The sequence below is a fragment of the Saccopteryx leptura genome, chromosome 2 (genome assembly GCF_036850995.1).
Source record: "Saccopteryx leptura isolate mSacLep1 chromosome 2, mSacLep1_pri_phased_curated, whole genome shotgun sequence".
Classification (NCBI taxonomy): Eukaryota; Metazoa; Chordata; class Mammalia; order Chiroptera; family Emballonuridae; genus Saccopteryx; species Saccopteryx leptura.
Genome location: NC_089504.1, coordinates 371,444,721 through 371,464,292, shown reverse-complemented (window position 1 = coordinate 371,464,292; position 19,572 = coordinate 371,444,721). Strand labels below are relative to the sequence as shown.

The 19,572-nt window shown below is 44.5% G+C and overlaps 1 protein-coding gene across 6 annotated transcripts in view; it reads left to right on the top strand.

Moving 5' to 3' along the window:
- Positions 1–19,572, top strand: part of ETS1 (ETS proto-oncogene 1, transcription factor) — a 134,566-nt gene that overhangs the window by 95,700 nt on the left and 19,294 nt on the right. For 4 of the 6 annotated variants that reach the window (XM_066365208.1, XM_066365209.1, XM_066365211.1 and 1 more), the window contains 5 exons: positions 6,962–7,081; positions 8,659–8,859; positions 11,607–11,684; positions 13,278–13,526; positions 17,733–17,993. In XM_066365208.1, coding sequence (XP_066221305.1) covers positions 6,962–7,081; positions 8,659–8,859; positions 11,607–11,684; positions 13,278–13,526; positions 17,733–17,993 — 909 coding nt within the window. The remainder of the gene's footprint in view (positions 1–6,961; positions 7,082–8,658; positions 8,860–11,606; positions 11,685–13,277; positions 13,527–17,732; positions 17,994–19,572) is intronic. The other 2 variants (XM_066365213.1, XM_066365214.1) reach the window with 1 other exon arrangement.

The following is a 19,572-nucleotide window of genomic DNA, read 5'->3' as shown; positions in this document are numbered from 1 at the left end:
CAGTTAGAAAGAATTACCCCTACAGTCTTCTGATTGTAGTACATGGTGTCAAAGGGACCGCTTACCATCCTGGCCTGAAATCATCTCTCCCTCTGACCCACCGTCACCACTTTCCAGATCATGATAGTGTTGCTTTAAAAGAAGTTCAAGTGGGCCAGTATGAAATGTAGACCTAGATTTAAGTACTGTGGAAAGTAATCTGGAGCCTTATTTTCTTTTTCCATGAATTTATCTTTTCTGTATGCTTTCATATTATGATCCTTCTTTATCTCAAAGCTGTGCCCATGACAATAAAATATTTGTGGGTGAAATGACATGCTGTCTGGTATTAGCTTTACCATTCTTTACTGTGTGGGGAAGAGACGAAATAAAAACTGGAAGTGTTGATAGATTCTGCATGGACATTCATTATGTTATTCTCTCTACTTTGGTATAAGTTTGAAAACTGCCATAATGAAAAATTTGAAGCTCTATGAGGGACAGAGACACTACCTATTAATGGACCTCATTTTAGCAATGCATTAAATGACTTACCCACTGTGATTCCATTAGTGGCAAAATTGAGATAAGAACCCGTGGATTTTAAACAATAAACCAAGTCCAGTCTGTCTCACTAGGTCTTTTTTTCCTTGTCTTTAGAAACCTACCTTTCCATTTGCAACAGTTCTTTTTTTGTCCTTGCATAAACAAGGTTTCTTCTTGGCTTCCTTTCACTTTAAGAAAGGTATTCCAGGAAGACGTTCTGTAAAGGAATTAACCTTGTATTATGTGCAGAGTTGCCCATCAGGGTGACTCGGGGATGAACACAGACAGGGGAGGAAGCCAGGTTGTCGTTTCACCTGTGTCACTTTGTATGGAAGGAAGGAAGACTCACTACCCTTAGTCCCATGAGAGGAAAAGATTACAGTGGATTCTTTAAATGGCTTTTAATGATGTCTTTATGGGGCTAGCCATGTGAAATTCTGGATTCCTTTAATCCCAGAGTGGTTTTAAGTTTTTAATTATTTCCTCAAATGTATTTAATTTTCAAATGAGGAATAAATATGTCTCATTTTTTTCTCTCTCAGCTATAAACATTTTAGCTTTTTTTTTTTTTTTTTTCTGCTCTCTGACTGGTTCCTGTTCACAGCAGTGGTGGAATAGAGTAGAAAGACCTTGAGTTTAAGAGTTGCAAGATTAGGCTCCAGCCCCGGCTGAGCCCTTTCAGCCCTGTGTCTTGAAGCCAAGCTCTTGGTCTTGGGAGTCCTGATTCCCTCATCTATAAAATGGGGATCTTGTAATACCTTCCCAGGCCCCTGGGAAGTTTCATGCTGTGAGGATATGGTGGTGTATTGTACTGGAGGGATCTTGCTAGACTGCAAGGCAGTTTGCAGCTAGAAGTCATCTTATTATTCATTCTTGGTGTTTTTTTCATGCTGTCATCGATTGGGATGACGCCTACTCCCCCCCACCAATGGTAGTATCACCATGGAAACTGCTAGGGTTTGGCTGGTCCAGTGGTTACATACAATTGAAACGTGCGCCTAGTTCTTGGCTGTACCTTTTCCCCCCCTTGCCTAAACCTCGGGTCCCAGATATTCCACTCTTTTCTGTCAGTTGTTTGAGAATGGTGAGAGGAGGAGTGTCCTAGGCCAGTAAGGTCGTATGTCTTGAACCTCTCCCGGAACAAACGCTACTGCCGGCTTACATTCCATGTAACACTGTTGAGATGTGAGCGCTGCAGTTTTGAAAAGCTTAAGTGAGTGGTATGAAAAGTCACGTGTAACATCCCTGACAGTTTTTTGGACACTGAACAGTCTTCAAACTTTGAGTTCCATTTCAGTGAATTGAAACCCTTGTTCCACATTTGACTTAAAACATCCATGGAGTGTATAAGCTTTTTGTTCAGGGTGAGGCCACAGTGAAGAGTGAGCAGATGTTTCCCTGCATTCAGAATGCCACTGGCTCATTATACGCCTACTGATTCAAGGACAGCTACCTGCTCATTTCCGCTTAACACTGCCGTCTTGGTAAGACGGAGGTTGGGACTGTTGTTTATTCACTAGCTTTGGTACAACTCCTCTCCAAAACTTAGCGCGATTCTTGTAAATATTAACTGAGATTTGGGGCCCTGAGGCATAATAAGTCAGTAAGAAATCTATACCTGTAGTATATTTCTGTTCCCAGCTTCTAGTGCACTGTGTGGTTTAGAGTCTCCACCACATGGATGCGGTTTATTTCCAGGTCAGGTTTGCAGCATTTTGAGACAGGTGCGTTATTTGAACTTAAGATATTCCAATTACAATGATGAACACAAAAGCAGTTTTAGTGCTTGTCCATAAAATACAATGAGTTGATTTCTGTGGGAGCATTGATTGAGTTTTAGATGTTTCTAAAATTAGAAATATTTAGTACCTAATGCAAAAGTTATAATAGGAAATGAGCTAAAGTTGGGTAAGAATAACAAGAATAACATGAGATAGCTTGGGCTATCCCATCTCAGATTCTCCACCGGTGTAATGATGTCATTATTGTTGTTGTTCAGTGCAATGAACGGAACTGCCACAATCATAAACCAGCAACATAGAGGGAATCTGTGCATTCATATTTTACATGATTTTAATACTTTATATTAATATCCACTTTTGAATGTGATTATATCTCATCATTTAAATGCAGGCCACTGCTACTGAAAAAGACAGTCTGGGTAGTTGTTTACTCACTTATAGAGGATATTTGATTTTTTTTTCTTTTAAACCAAAATTCCACATTTTATAAAAATGGTAGGTCAAGCTCTGACATCCTGTCTGAATCCTTTGGGTCCCAGGGCAATGATATGCCTTCTCCTGAGCCCAAGCCCAAATGCAGGTGTCTCGGGTGTGCGAGGTAGCTTCCACCAGCTGGACTGGGAACACCTATTCAAGAGACCCAGCACCTTGGGTCCTCAGCCAGGGACAGAGCCAATGGGCTCCATGCAGCTGCAGCTGACAGCATGTGGACCAGGCTTTTAAAGATGGCATTGGGGGGTGGACAGGCAAAAGTAATTCCAGCTGCTTCCCTGGGACAGAACACGTGAGAACCCGGAGAGGCCGGCTCCCTGACAGGAAGCAGAAATCTTCATGGAGAGCTGTCAGCCCCGTGGTCCTCTCCAGACTGTACTGCCAGAGTTTGTGGAGTTATAGGAAGCAGATTCCAGGAAACCTTTCTTAGGCTCTCTGCTGTCGTCCTTGGCCTGCACATCCCCCTGGCATCATTCTGCCCAAACTGTCTTGTTTAGAAGATGCCTGCGGCCTCCTAGCTAGTCTCATCCTTCCGTTCCAGTTTGCAGCAGAACCACTGCTTGTCCATTTGGCCTGGCCTGTATTTTCCACATGGCCAGTTTCCACCGTCAGTAAAGTCCTTTTCACCGCGTCATAAATCTAATGCAGGGAACAAACACACAAGACAAAACCCACACAGTTTAAGTTCATGAATTTGTGTTGGATAGGAGTGAAGGGAAGGAAAGTTGACTCAAGTTTGGACAATACTTAATTCACTTGACATGTGTTGATTGACTTTTGTGCTTCACCCTGTGCTGGGAGTTAGGGAGACTGCAGTTGTCCATTCCTTTAGATGCAACTCTTGGGCTAATTAGTCTTTTTCTCTAAACTACAACTGATTTCTGTTCTAAGAGGAGACATTTCTGAACCTGCCACTCAGCTAGCTGTTCTTGGGCGTGTAGAATGAGAACGAAGTGGGAGCACTGATGTCTTTCTTAGTGACTCATTTGATGATTACTCCATTGTTTGCAGGGCTGGATGTTGCATAATCAACACTTTATACCTCCCCCTACCATCCCCCTTCCCCTTAACAATCTGGGATTTTCCATCATTTTGTCAACCCTCCTGGAGGCGTGTTGAATTTTCCACTAGATGATTTTGGGCACATCCCAGGGCAACCCAAATCGTCGTCCACTCCCTAGAACTGAGACTCCTGCTCACCGGTGGGGCCCTGGGGCAACTGCCGTGGCTGTCTCTGTGCTCCCCCGGCAGGGGCTGCACGCTAAGCAGTTTCCTGACAGCATCGCTCAAAGCAAGCTGGAGGGAGAGTGCTGCCTCCCTTTCTTTCTTGTAAAGTATTTCCTTTCACTTTGACGTTTGGAAGCAATATATCTGCCCCTTTGTTTCAGAGGTTGCCAGTTGTCATCTTTTCCCTTGTATGTTTCCATTTTATTCAGCCAACAACACATTGTGTGTGTCCATGGAATTTTCTGACCAGCCAGGGTTTAGAGATGGCTAGCTCAGGAACCTGCACCAAAGTCATGCCTGCAGCCCAGCCATTCTGAAAGCCAGTTTTATGTGATGTGTACCCCGAGGACCTGGGCCGAGGAAGAGGGTTTTGGGAATTACTGCAGTAAAGTACATTACTGCCTGCAGGTCACAGGATGGCTGGGGTGGCTGCTGGGAATGCTCACGTCATTGCTTAGTAACTTTTTGTGGGAAGTTGTGTCTGAGCCGAATCCAGAAAGTTTTAAACTTGAGCCATGTTTATGTCTTCTGGCTTTGAACTTGGCCTACATGTACAAGACAAGTTGAGTGTGGAAGAGACGAAGATGTCTGTGGGTATAGCAAGGGTGACACGTTTGTGGACCTGCAGGTTTTGATACCTCATTCTTCTTTACTACCTACGTAAATCAGGTTTTACAGATGTTACCTCCTAGGTGTGCTTCAAATTTGTTTACTTACACTCTCTGCGTCGCCCCCGTCCTAGTCAAAGCCACCAACATCTCTCACTGCAACTAATGCAATAACTTTTTAACAAGTTTGCCCACATCCATTTATAGTTACCTCCTAAACAGACCAGCTAAGGCGATCTTCTTTATTTATTTTTTCCATTTTTTTTAATGTGGTGCAGTAAAGTTTATCATCCTCACCATTTTTAAGTGTATAGTTATGTAGAATGTTGTAAACCCATCACTACCATCTGTCTCACGAACTTTTCATCTTGTAGAACTGAAACACTGTGCCCATTACACAACTCCTCAGTCCCTCCTTCCTCCAGGCCCTGGTACCCAACATTCTACTTCCTGTCTCTGTGAATTTGACTACTCTAAGTACCTCATAGAATTTGTCTTTTTGTGACTGGTTTGTTTCACTTAGCATAATGTGAGAGTTCATCCATGTTGTATATGTCATAATTTCTTTCCCTTTTAAGGAAGGAAATAATATTGTAATGTACAAGTAATATTATGTTGTATGTATATACTACATTTTACTTATCCATTTATCTGTTGGTGAACACCTGGGTTACCTCCATATTTTATATATTGTGAATAGTGCTGCAATAAACATAAATGTACAAATATCATTTTGAGATCCTGTTTTCAATACTTTTGGGTATATAAGGCATTCCTAAAACTCAGCACCAACAACAAAAAACTCCAAACTCTATTATAAAAATGAGCAAAATGATTGAATAGACGTTTCTCCAAGATACAAAAATGGCCAATAAACACATGAAAAGATGCTCAACATCACTGATCATTAGGGAAATGGAAATCAAAACTACGGTGTTAAACCGCATCCATTAGGATGGCTACTAGCTACCCCCCCCCCCCCCCCGCCCCGTGTCCTCCTATCCCTGCCCAAGAATAGCCAGAAAGTAACAAGTGTTGGCAAGGATGTGAGACCCTTGTGCACACTGGTGGTGGCAAACTGAAATCATGGCACCTCTTTGAGGAAAACAGTATAGCAGTTCCTTGAAAAATTAAAAATAGAATTACCATAAGGTTATACTAATGTAGTCATGTCCTTCTTGTGCATAAGACTTTTAATGACTCTGTCGTCTACTTAGGATAAAGTTATAAATTCTTTAATATCCTCCTTGTTTATCATTTTAATCTCATCTCAACGAACAACTGTCCTCCTGTCTCTACCGCAGCTCCAGATCTTTCTGAGCTACAATAGGCCAAGTTTTCTCTCCTCCCCCATCTCATGACCTTCACTTTTGCTAGTCCCTTCATCTATGACCACGGTCCTCTAACTTGAGTGGTCATTAGGATCACCTGGATTCTGTGTTAGAAACACAGATTCCTGGGCTGCAGCCCTGAGAGGTTCTGATTCAGGAGGTCTGCAGGGGTCTGAGAACTGGCATTTCCCACAGTTTTCAGGTGGTGCTGATACAGCTGGTCTGAGGACCGCACTTGGAGAACCATTGGTCCAGACTAGAGTAGTTCTTCTTTTTTAAACTCCTGTGTATCATTTAGATCGCAAGTCCAATGTCTCTCTTCTCCTAAGGGAGGCCTTCTCTGGTTTCTCCATGCCAACAGGAATTTCTGTTGTATGTTAACATTTTATCTTCTACTTCTCCGCTGAAGCCCTGTTTAATGTTTTGAACGTTTAATTGTGTAATAGTTTTTTAATGACCGTATCTCCTGCCAGAAGCTGATATCCACGAGGATAGAGATTATTTCTGTCTGTTTATTGCTAATTCTCCAATTCCTTGCACAAAGCATGTGCTAAGTAATTATTTGTTGAATGAATGAATATCATTATTTCCTTTTCATAGGTAACTGGAAGTATATAGCAACAATACTCCCAGTGAATTATGAAGAATAAGAAGGGACCATGGGTGAATTAGCAGAACTATTCAGAAAGATCAAACATCCTTTGTCAAGGGTATAAGATATTCTAGGCAAGAGTCAGTTTTTATTTTAAGGGATCTAGCACACTGTGGAAAGCCACCCCCTCCCCTAATTTTATCTGCCCTTGTGAGGATGTTAGTACAGTAATTTTTCAGTGTGCCTTCTTCAGACCATTCATGCCCTATTTTATTTTATCAGTGGTTAATTACCTATTTAGTTTTTTAAATTGAGATAAAATTGATGTATAACATTACATTAGTCATAGGTGTATAATATAATGGCATAATATTTGTATATATTACAGAATGATCCATTACCTGCTTAGTTTTTATTATTCATATGATTTTCTTTTTCTTGCAGATATGGAATGTGCAGATGTCCCACTCTTAACTCCAAGCAGCAAAGAAATGATGTCTCAAGCACTGAAAGCTACTTTCAGTGGTTTCTCGAAAGAGCAGCAAAGACTGGGAATTCCAAAAGGTATGCTTTGTCCTTGAGAAAGAGGGTTAGGAATAGACTCTTGGGGAAGGTTAATTTTCTCACCTGTAGTGTGAGGTGGACATTACTGCTGACCATACTTTGGTCAGCAGCTACAGGTTGCTGTGGAAATTGGTCAGAACTGTCACAGACACATGCTAATGCTTCTCTGTCTCCTGGGGTCCCCGCTGCCATCTTGGTCTTGGGGCACTGCTTCTCAAACTTGTTTAAACCCATTAGATTTGGGATTTTCAAAACATTTCCCAGCTAGGCCATGTCCCAGACTAATGAAGTCACACTTGATGGTAGTAACTTCAGTATTTTGGAGCTCCTCACGTGATTCCAAACTACGGACAATTTGGGATAAAAACACGATTTTAGAGTTGTTCTGGGCTGCCATTGGCTGTACTCAGTGAGCTCCAGTTCTTGGAATTTACAGATTGCCCTCTTCTTCCCCATGTACTCTGGTGGAACGTGTTTATTCTTGGGTGTTCTCCTCTGAAAGGGTTTATTCAGGAATGTGAGGGGACTGGAGTTGTCAGAAAGGAGAGATGACCGGAGAACACTTAAGCCTTCACTGAGCAACATTTCCTGAATAGTTGAGAGCAGAGAGAACACTATGCTATTGAGTAAGAGTAACGCTGTCTTGAGAGCGGTCGTGAGAGGCTTCCAGCCCTGTCAGAACCCGGCCTGGGACTGTATCTTATACCTTCTCCCACGTACGCTGCTCTACCACACACCCTGCCGACGGCAGTGCCCAGCATCCTTTTACGAGCACCAGGCAGGATACGGTGAATTCTGACCAACATCCCATAAAGCCCCCTGTGACATTGAAGCAGGAAACCTTGAGAGCAGATACGATGTGGGCACTGCCCCCTGCCATCCTCTGAGCTCTTTAAATGCCATGGCTGGTGTAGTCCCGTGTGACCTTGGGCCATGTGTGAAGATTATGCAGGGCCTGTGCTGCGTGCTAGTCAGTGCCAGGCCTGTGTGTGTACGTACTTTGCAGGGTATCTAGTATAATGCAGGCACCCAATAATGTTGTTATTACTGAGTACCATTTGGGCGACTTACTATAATTAATTGCTGCGGTTATTACTAACCATAATTAGCTAAGATAAAAATAATTAAGAATAATAATCTCAAATACATTATAAGAGTTAAGAGCAGGAAGAGATAAGTGTAATAATCTCCAGAACAAACTTGACTTCGTTCTTATTGCTGTTAAAGAAGTCATTCGTTCCTTGTCCCAGGCTTTAAAAATGTCTAATGGAAATAAGGCAATGAGACAAGAGACAATTTGGAAAAACTGTCTGCATGGAGGGTAGAAAAGACTCATGTGTTACTTTTTGGCTGATGACAGTGATCTCCCAGCTGCCAAGATAGAGAAGGTGGGGATGCTGAATGGAGGGGGGAGGTGCCCACAATACGCACCTTCCTCCTTAAAGGCTGGTGCTTCCCAGCCCTTCAAACCAGAGAGCGTGCTCCGCTGGACTCAAGTCCTTGGAGTGTCCTCTCTGAGGCTCGGGCACGAGTTCGGAGCCTCACTTGCTTGATCTTCCTTTGGTCTCTTCCTTTAGACCCTCGGCAGTGGACAGAAACCCACGTTCGGGACTGGGTGATGTGGGCGGTGAACGAGTTCAGCCTGAAGGGGGTGGACTTCCAGAAGTTCTGCATGAACGGAGCAGCTCTCTGTGCCCTGGGGAAAGACTGCTTTCTCGAGCTGGCCCCAGACTTCGTTGGGGACATCTTGTGGGAACATCTTGAGATCCTGCAGAAAGGTAAATGTGTGTGGAGGCCAGAGCGAGGTGGAAGCTGAGTGGGGTCGCTGCAAGGATAGGCAGGTGAATAGACACACCCGATGAGGGGACAGCGCGTGATGCTATCGTCTGTGGGTGTCCTGTCTACGTGTCCGAGGAGACATGTCAGTACAGGTGCTCGATAAATGTTAGTTTCCTTTTCTTCTGCGTCTTGGACGGTCAGATTTTAATCTTCAGCAAGTTTGAACTCCTGAAGCTTCTTGGTATGCGAAATTCTGATCCCTGTCCTTATCTTGAACTCATGACTGTTTCAGCAAGCAGTGCCCACAGCCAGCTCCAGGTTATTTTTTTTCCTCTGGTGATCTTGGTGCACACCCTCTTTATCTGTGGCAGCATGATACCTGGCCACATCCATCAGAAAGCTTAGTTTCTCCGAGCTTGTTCCCGAGACAGGCTCCTCTGCCCATCAGCTGGGTTGGCATCACAATCCTGTGGTGCACCTTTCTCATCTGGAGCACAAAAAGGGGTTATGTCAGGACACGGTGTTGCAACCTTGTAATGACATGGCCTCCCCTACTAGTCTCTTCCAACCTTTTTGGACCGAGTGACTCATATACCACAGTCCTGGCTGAGTATAGAAACAGCAGCAGGCGGCAAACTTGGGTGTTTTTGCGCTTATTTTTCTGAATTTCTTCTTAAAATAAATTGCAGTTACCAGCAGTCAGCAGTGCCCTCCAGCTGACTGTAAGCCTAGAAGCCCAGTGCCCTCTCTGACCCAGGCCCACCCTTTCCCTGTGGTCACCAGCTCCAAGCCCTGGCGCAGACGCTGGGGGCAGGGAGCAAAGCTCAGGATTAGCACTTTTATTCCGTATAATACCTTCCTTTGTTTAAGGATATTTTCCACCCCGCCATGTTCAAGAGGGACCCAAATTAGATTTCTCTGGGCACAGAAGTGTTATCTTTTTCCCTTCTCTTCAGCTTCTGAAATATAAATAAACCCAGGCAAGAGCTAGGTGACTTTTGCTGCGGTGCCCTGGCCAAGGACAGCGGGCAGCGTGCAGCCTTCCCCGAAGCGCCGCCGTGTTCCTGTGCAGCTGCACCCACGCCCACTCACTCGTGTTGACATGAGCAACCTGTTTATGGAGGCAGAGCTACAGCAGGCTCATAGCAGGTCTGATGTGACAGTTGGCTCATAAACAGAACAGTGGATCCTGCCAGACCGTGTAACCCAAATATCTTGTACACTGTTTTCCTCTATTTATCACCGTGGAGTGGCTGTGTGTTCCGGAGCATCCAAACCCGCCTCTCAGCATAGTTAGCGTTCACATCTACTTGGCATCTCCTTGTTTTGAAGGTGCTTTCAAATCCATTTTCTCTTTGGATTCTCACACCAGCCCTGAGAGAGGGGAAAGGGCATGCGCTGTTTGTGTCCGCATCTGTAAAGGAGGACAGTGTAGGTGGCTTCCTCAACATCACTCATTTCCTTAAACCCAGGTCTCGCCCAACTGCAGTCCTGCCCTGTGTTCTCTGTATAATAATATGGACTCACGGGGGAGCTTCTGGTCCGTAAGATGGATTTAGCCCACCTTGTTGCAAAAGAAGAATTTAAGAGAACCAGGAGCATTAGGAAGTAATTGAGTACGTTTGAGAGCAAAGTCATATCATCCTACTCTTTCTCTACTGAGAGAGGCAGTAAGGTTCATCTGTCTTCAGGTCCTTAAAGAGCTGAGCGAGATGTTTGCTCCAAAGCTACAGCTTTGGTTCTGTAATTAAAATAAAGCCACATGGCACAGAAAGAACATAGCTGTTTGGGTGGAGTAGAGGCCAAAGGTACAGGGGATGTTTCAATCTGATAAGCTGCTAAAGCAAAGTTTAATCACTTTATCGCAACTGGGGACTGTTTTTCTGTGCAGGTATAAACTTGTTTTCCCAGCAGCCTTTGCTCCCAACAAGCTATCAGATACCTGAGGAAAAATCCAAACCAACACTCTCCAAGTGTGATTCCAACAGTGAAATACAATCAGATGACTCCATGCAATTGCCAGAGGCCAGACGGATGGTCCCAGGGTGATGGGAGGATTTGCAGGCTCACCTTAGTTCAGTGGAGAACCTTTCTGTGCTTGGCCATCTCTATCTGCATCCCTTTCTCTGTCCTGGGGAGGTTGGCACCAGGGTGGCAGTTTGGTTATGTTGCTCTTCTCTGTCTTTGCATGCACCCTGTCATATTTCACCAGATAAGTTACCTTACGAGGGTCCTGCTTCTTATCTGTGCCTGAGCTTGAAATTGGAGGGCAATGGAAAAACCATGTAACAAAAAGCAGACATCTGTTAGAAGAAGTGGGAGCTATAAAATCTATCTGCCTAAATATTTTATTATAATTCTAAAAACTTTTAGAGCTGATCAGTTTGAGCATTGGGGACTGATTTTGGTAACTTCCCAAGCTGATTTCTAGCCGTTGATGCTGATGTGGTCCATGCATGCATCACAATGAGGGTGGACTGCCTCTCCAGCCCATAGAGATTATTCACTGGTGCTCTTTCCAAGATATTAAGCTACTGAAATAGTAAACTTAGCCATATTTTTGTGATCTCATCTCTAGACAAAGTCCTAGTCAGAGTGGACTCACAGACCAACTCAGTTCACGGACATGCAGCTTTCTTAGAAGAGGGGTTGAGATCATTGTGGTCCTTGTGTCCAAGATCCTTTTAGGCCAAGCACTGCTCGCCCGTTGACCGCTCTGTTTCATTCCCTACCCTGTCTGTTGCAGAGGATGTGAAACCATATCAAGTTAACGGAGTCAACCCTACTTACCCAGAATCCCGTTATACCTCGGATTATTTCATTAGTAAGTTCACCTTCCGTTCTTCTTCCCTCATCCGGCTCCTTACAATGGGATCGGAGGAAAGGAACCTTGTCCCAGTTGAGCACAAGCTTTTTCGTGGTAATTCTGTGGTAAACAATGTTTTCTTAAATGTAGAGTACTTGGTGTTTATTTTATTTTCCCCACAAAGCACAAGGCTTCAGCCGATAAACATTTTTATTAACCTGCAAGCCCCCACCCACAGGGGTCGGGAACCTATGATGTGGCTTTTTTTTTTTTTTTTTTTTTTTTTACAGAGACAGAGAGAGAGTCAGAGAGAGGGATAGATAGGGACAGACAGACAGGAATGGAGAGAGATGTGAAGCATCAATCATTAGTTTTTCATTGCAATACCTTAGTTGTTCATTGATTGCTTTCTCATATGTGCCTTGACCATGGGCCTTCAGCAGACTGAGTAACCCCTTGCTCAAGCCAGCGACCCTGGGTCCAAGCTAGTGAGCCTTTTGCTCAAGCCAGATGAGCCTGCACTCAAGCTGGCGACCTCGGGGTCTCGAACCTGGGTCCTCGGCACCCCAGTCCAACACTCTATCCACTGCGCCACCACCTGGTCAGGCCAGATGTGGCTCTTTTGATGGCTGCATCTGGCTTGCAGACAAATCTTTAATAAAAAAAATGATTATGTTAAAAATATAAAACATTCTCATGTATTACAATCCATTCATTTCCTGCTGCTCATGTTCATGGTTGCGGGTGGCTGGAGCCAATCACAGCTGTCCTCCGGGACAACACCAAATTTTTATTGGATAATGCATAATGTACATGGGTTGTTGTATGCGGAATTACATTTTAAAATATGTGGCGTTCATGGCTCTCTCAGCCAAAAAGGTTCCATAGTCTCTCTGACATATTCGAAACAGAAGTCACATGGAAGCTACAGCTTGATTACCATTGGAGCCTGTGCCCTGCAGGGGCCATCATAGATTCCTGGTTCTGTTCTCTCCCCGTTTACTAGTGAATATGACAGCAATCCTTCTGAAATCCTTCCTCAAGGGTGTGCCATGCAGCTTCAAATTCTGTTACAGAAAATAAAGCCTTCTCCCTTCTTGAGTATGACACTTACCCACACTGGAGAGGTGGCTAGAGGGGAATTCATGTAGGGCTCTCCTTATCTGATGGTGTTGCTTCCAAAGGGACTCTTAAGCAGCTTTGTTTTTGTTTTATTTTTCACTTTATTATGATTTTTATTCTTAGAATAACAATGATATTAACTACCATATAGTAAGAGATTATTTTGTGCCAGAATCGTTGGTAGGCATTTTACATATATGTTCTCATTTGATTTTTCTCACAATGCTTCGAGAAAGATTGCTATCATTCCTATTTTAGATATGAGGAAATTAAGTCAGAAAATGGAGGTTTCTTGCCAAGGGCCATAGCAATTAAGAAGTGGAACAAAGTTAAACACCCAGGCCCTGCTCATTGGAAAGGTTTTTTCTTACTCTCAAAGGTAGTCAGCTTGTTTGTTTCACATTGAGGGGCTGTTGTAAATGGTGAAGAACTATTTGTTTTAGGTACAAATCTTCCTCTTCTTTTATCTCACATACTCTCTGTTTCCAGGCTATGGGATCGAGCATGCTCAGTGTGTTCCTCCCTCAGAATTCTCAGAGCCCAGCTTCATCACAGAGTCCTACCAGACACTCCATCCCATCAGCTCTGAGGAACTCCTCTCCCTCAAGTATGAGAACGACTACCCCTCGGTCATTCTCCGGGACCCCCTGCAAACGGACACCTTGCAGACTGACTACTTTGCCATCAAACAGGAAGTTGTAACACCAGACAACATGTGCATGGGGAGGACCAGTCGTGGTAGGTCAGATTTCTCCTCTGGAAGCTCTTGGTTTCCAAGAATGACCTAACTTTGTGAGTTTTCCGGGTCTCCTATTTCCCCCTCACGAATGGCCCTGCATATTCCTGAGTTTCATTCAGCCTTTCTGTCTTAGACTGTCTAGATAGTAAGAACTTGTCATTATGGAATTTGAGCCAAGTTCATCCACATGACAGAGCCCACAGGTTCACAGTGGAATTGAAAGTGGGCAGGGTGACCCATTAAATTTTGTATTGGGGGAAATCATTTTACCAAGTAATAATTCTAGTTGAATATGGTTGTTTTTTAAATGATGCTTTATTATTGTTATTTTTGAGAGGATTTTTTTGCCTAAGGAGGACACAATTGAGTAAGAATAGATCAGGTGACCCTTCTGGGAAGCTCGTAGTTTTGCATGTGCGCTGATGTTCCCCAGAGCATTCTGGGTCAGGCTGCAGAATCTGCCGGGGTATTGGAAAGACATCTGCTGCTCAGCCTGGGCCTTCTGTGACTTCCTTGGTTTGGGAAGATACAAGGCGGTTAACTAGTAGTTGATTTGGAACTGGTCACCAGCAGTATGGTGAAAGTGTGTATTTAGCTAGGGGACCTAGGAGAGGTGGCCAGAGGCTTCCAAAACAAGGCCCTCTTGTTGACATGACTATTATGACAATGATAAGATATTCATTGACAGGGAAGTAAATGTTTCAAAACAGCTGGCCGACTTTATAAAGCAACAGAAGTTAAATGTACTCAGTTTTTAAGATCAGGACATAAACACCAGAGGGCTAGCCACCCAGTGAAGTGTGCAGTTAGTTTTGTTTCTCAGAGAAGTGCAGTCTATCGTAAGGAGGGGTTTGCTCATCTGGGAAGAACTAGCTGATTTCTAAAAAATTGAAAAAGATGACTGTTCCAAAAGATGAATGGGGAAGCAGAAAGAGGAACATCAGCATTCCCACCCAAGGGCTCGGAGGACATTTGTTCACAGAAGACAGACTTGGTGGGTCTCCTACTGACTTCTGCTCAGTGACCACCCTGTTACTTTGAGGCACTTGGGGGGGGAGTGTGTGCAAAGGCATCTTTACTTTGAAGAATCACCCGTCGGCATCGGGGGTCATATCCCTTGTCATCTTCTTTGAGTGTTCAGGTTTACACTTCTTCCTCGCAGGCCTCAGGACAGCCAGCGGGCTCTGCGTAGGGAAAGTCCCTAGCAAAATCAGAACCTGTAATCTTTCTGCTTTTGGCCTCAGGGTGTTTGTGTTTCATACTGAAGGGGATGGGTGGGATCAGTTTGCCTTCCCCTTTCTGAGTCTTTATTTTTGGATGCGTGTCTATTTAAATACATACACAAATGTGCATGTGCATCTCTTTCCTTGGGCAGCTCAGAGAATTAGAACAACTTCCTTTCTTACAGGCTTTCTGTACATCTACGTGATGACCGAGCCTCTGGGTTTGGTCTTAGCATGTTGTTAACTTTGGGTAGATCTGCTGTCATATGTTTTTCAATTGCGTCTGGCTTTGCATTTGTGTAATTGTCCCTTCTTCTTCTCTTGGTTCTTGGTTTTTGTTCTCACTGCCACTCCAACCCCAAATCAATAACTGTGGAGCAGAGAGTAACCTGTACAAAGGGACTTGAGGTATTTCTGTCTGGCCTCATTCTCCCTCCCTCACATCAAGCTTCAGGCCAAGCCGTTCTGCTCACGGCTGCTTTCTGCGTGTTAGCAGTGCTGCACACAGGACCCAGTTGAAGGGCTGATTGCATCTGACATGGTATGATTGGTCTAGACTGAAAGCATCACTGTTAGCTGGTTATTATTAATAAAATAGAACTCATACTGCATTATAGCACACAGAGTGCTTCTCTGGCCACCTACTTAGACTCTGAGGACTGTCATTGTGCTGGTCTGTTCAAGGGGTGGCTAGGGGGCTACCCCATCTGCTGTTTTGAGTGTTCTGAGGTCTGCTTGCTGAGACATTTCTCAGGAAAGTTGGCCAATGAGGGTGCCCTGCATGAGCACAGCAGCACAACCGAGTGTCTAATCTAGATGGACGCAGCCCATTTTTGGAGAAAATGCCCGTAAACAAAGGTTCCCAGCTGCAGGGTTGTGAGAGAGGTGAAGTGAAAGCAGCTCACGCTGTGAACCAGAGCTCTCAGCAGGGCTGTGCTTGCCTCATGCCTGGGAGGCTGCAGGGAGTGCTTCTGCCCAAGTCAGTGTCCGTGCTCCTCGGGCTCCTTGGAAATGAACTGTCTGCCTATGGAAATCCCAGTCTCCCTGCCCTCCAGAAAGAAAACTGCCTGATAGAGACAGAGCCATTCCAGAGAGACTTAAGTATAAATACTGCCTACACATTGGTGACTTGGTGGGGTGGTCTTGATGAAAATATACAGTCTCTTTCTTAGGCTTTTAGTGTGTTTGTCTCACAGAGACATTGAATGACCATCAAGATGGATTGCTGGTGTGAGTGAACACCTTTTTATGAGATACCATAAAATGCCCTGTTCTGTTCAAAAGAGGATATTGCATTCTGGTTGTGGGCTATTTTCTGGAGTCTTTTAATATGGATTTCTGGAAGAGGCAATTCCTTTATTTTTAAAGAGTTGCGAGTGTGACAGTGGACTGTAGGCAGGGCAGATAGCTCCGTGAAGCTCTTCAGTCTGCCTCCTGGACATGACCCTTCTGTGAAAGGATGCTTGGAGGAAGGCCTAAGAAGAAGTAGATAAATAACTACCTTTCTGCTGTAAGCAGTATAGGAGGGGATAAGAGGTTCAGGAAATCTACAACATGGATTATACAAAAATTACATATTTACTGAATACTTTTTATCTGGGGTTAAAAAAATTCTTTTAAATCCTCAACTTAGTTTCTCCTTATTAAATTTTGGTTTGGATACCAAAATTAAATATTTGAATTTCATTGTTGTAACCAAACTCTACTGTTTAGGGAGGGGAGAATACAGCCAAAACACTCTACTATTGGCTGATATCGGCCAGCCTTATTCTGGGATTCAAACTATAGGAGATTAGCCAGCCCTGAACAGTTGAGAGTTGACATAGGCATTCCTACATACAAACTGGTCACATCCTTAGCCTCGTGACCTGTCCTGAATCGAGGTGGGCATTTAGTCATCCAGGATTTAATTTGGGTTGCCTAAAAAGTATCTGAAAGTAAAACAGAGGAAATATTCCTGTGAGCCTTTTCAGCTCTTAGATACATTTTCCTTCATAATTTTTGTTTGTTAGCCTCCCTTTTAATGGCATTTTTTGCCAATGGAAATTTCTCTTGGAGCGATTACGCAATGATAGCAGCTGTTTATAACCTGGTTTGGGAAATTAATGAACTTGCATGATCTTGTGGTCAGTTACTAATGCCTTAAGCAACTCATAGAGTTGAGATTTCTGACATTGCTATGGACCATAATAACTCTTTCATCCACTCCTTTGTTTTTTATTGCCCACACTTCCCCAGTGAAGTATGAATTTCAAGTACAGAATTGTACTCGGAGCGAATAAACAGTATGGATTTCTATTTAGAAGAGTGGGAGTGTTCTTTTTTAAAAAAAATATCCTAAAAAAGCCATCCCATAACTTTTTTTTCTATTTGAAAAGACACGTCATAGAGGCAGTACATGTATTTCATTTTAAAATAGTATTTGGAAAAAATGCTAAAAAAATAACACTTTAGTTCCAAGGTCAAGGAAGGTCAATCTGCTCTTAGTCTAATGGAATTTTTTTTTCTTATGACTAAAATATTTTGCCAAATTGGGCCTTTGGAAATTATCTCATTGGCTTGAGTTGGATTAGGGAGTTGAGTCTGACACTGCTCCGATTTCTTCATTTGTTCATTCGGTCTAATACCTCAGCCAGAAACCCCATAGTAACACGTGTGACACGCAGCTTTTAGGTTTCTGGTTCTCAGGTTCTTGAGCTCCCTAGCCCTGCCGTCTCTGTTTGACAGGCATGAGCAGCAGTTGACTCTGAATCTCTGTCCTGGGAGCTGTGGAACAAGACAGCCCCGTGCAGTGGCTCTTGGGTTGCAGCCAGCATGGCCCTCCCTCCCAGAGCAGGCCCGCAAGCTTCCTCTGGCCTCACCCTTCTTCCATGCCTCCTGCAGGTCTGATGAGCAGCCTCTCCTCACTAAGAGGGTTTTCACAGTTTTCTTTTCCCAATCCCTCCTCCCCTGCCCTCTTCCTACCTCCTCCTTTACCTCCAGGCAAGCTCGGGGGCCAGGACTCTTTTGAGAGCGTAGAGAGCTACGATAGCTGTGACCGCCTCACCCAGTCCTGGAGCAGCCAGTCATCTTTCAACAGCCTGCAGCGCGTCCCCTCCTATGACAGCTTCGACTCCGAGGACTATCCGGCCGCCCTGCCCAACCACAATCCCAAGGGCACCTTCAAGGACTATGTGCGTGACCGTGCTGACCTCAACAAGGACAAGCCTGTCATTCCTGCTGCTGCCCTGGCTGGCTACACAGGTAGGCTCCTGCCCCTACCTCTGAGCCTCTGTGTGGTGTCGCTGTGCGGGGCTCAGTGGAAGGCACTGCACATATTCCCAGAGACTGAAGTCCACCTGGTTCTTCCGGCAAGGGGTGGGGAGAAGACGACGTCGAGGTCTGGGCAGGCTCTAAGGCCACTCTGTTTATGAATAGCCATTGATGGCTGGAAGCAAACTGTATCATTCTATCCCAAGGGATCATTTCCAAGAGTGGTAGGAAACAACTTACATTTTGGGCCTTTTTCCATATTTGGGGGAGGGGAACTTGGCATTTTTGGAAACTCAGCCTACTGGCTGAGCCTCAGGGGACTTTTTCTAGCCTGCTCTTGAAGGTCCTTCTAAGCACAGAACCAGCAGAAGTATCTCTCGGAGGCCCCACTGGGCAGCCTACACCCTTGAGTCTTCCATAGTGGAGTATTCACTAGGCGGGCTGTTCAAATGGGAGAGCAGTCCTTAGTCATCCTGAACTTGGTCAGATCCAACCTTTGTCCTCACTTAGCTTTATTTATTTATTATTATTATTATTATTATTAATTTTCCAGTACTGGTGAATGAAGAAAGACTAGGGAAAGGAAGGTATATGTTGAGAGCTTTGGGTTTTGATGGAGAATCTGGTAATACAGCAAAGTTGGTTGTCCCGGTGAGTTGTCGCACAGGTGCTGCCTAGCCGAGGACACGTTTGCAGTGTACAGAACTATCCCGGGAGCATTCCAGTGTTCGTGATCTGCTCCTTCCTGTAAGCGTGGAGTGTTCTCCGAACGTTAGGCATGGTGGCGTGAGTGCAGCTTATTGTAGACTTTGGGTATTCATTGTTGGTCTAGGCCTCGATTCTCTTGTAATTTACTCCACCCTGGACAGGTTGGCACGTGGAGGGCCCTTTGTGTGCATGAAGATGAGCAGCGATGTGTGTGTGTTTCTTTGGAGGCATCTGTCTGATCTGAAGAGTTTGCTGCATGTTTGTTCTCCTGTCAGGGAGGTCTCAGCTTTTACTAGAAAAACCAGCTGACCTTCGAGAACAACTCAAATGCTTAGGAAAATGACTCCCTTTTCAAAGATCAGGCCTGTCTCTTCTGTTGCAGCTCCACGTAGTTCAGAGCACACGTAGGTACTCAGGAGTCATGTCTGTGCTTTGAGGGAGCGACAAGGTCTATATACAGAGTCATGGGCCAGAAGGGAACTTAAAGGTCCCCTGCTCTGTTCTTTCTACACTATCCCCCTGGTCCTTGCTTGAAGGTCACTAGTGTGTGGGGACTCATTACTTTTGAAGGGACCCCTTTTTCATCTCTAGAGAGACGACTATGAGAAAGTTTTCCCATTCCTGTTAGTGACCTGGGGAAATGAGGAAGAGTAAATTGTCTCTTTCAAGATATACCTTCTATTGTTATAAGCATAGTTGTAGGTATTTTAAGAATGAGCATCCAATTGGATACACTGATGTGGGGGGGGGGCTGCTAAATTAGGAAGAGGAGGGAAAGAACGAGCTGGCTGTGGGCTCTGGGAGGGCAGGCATCTGCAGCTGCGCATGCTTGGCTTCTGTTCTTGGGGTGCAGGGAGACACG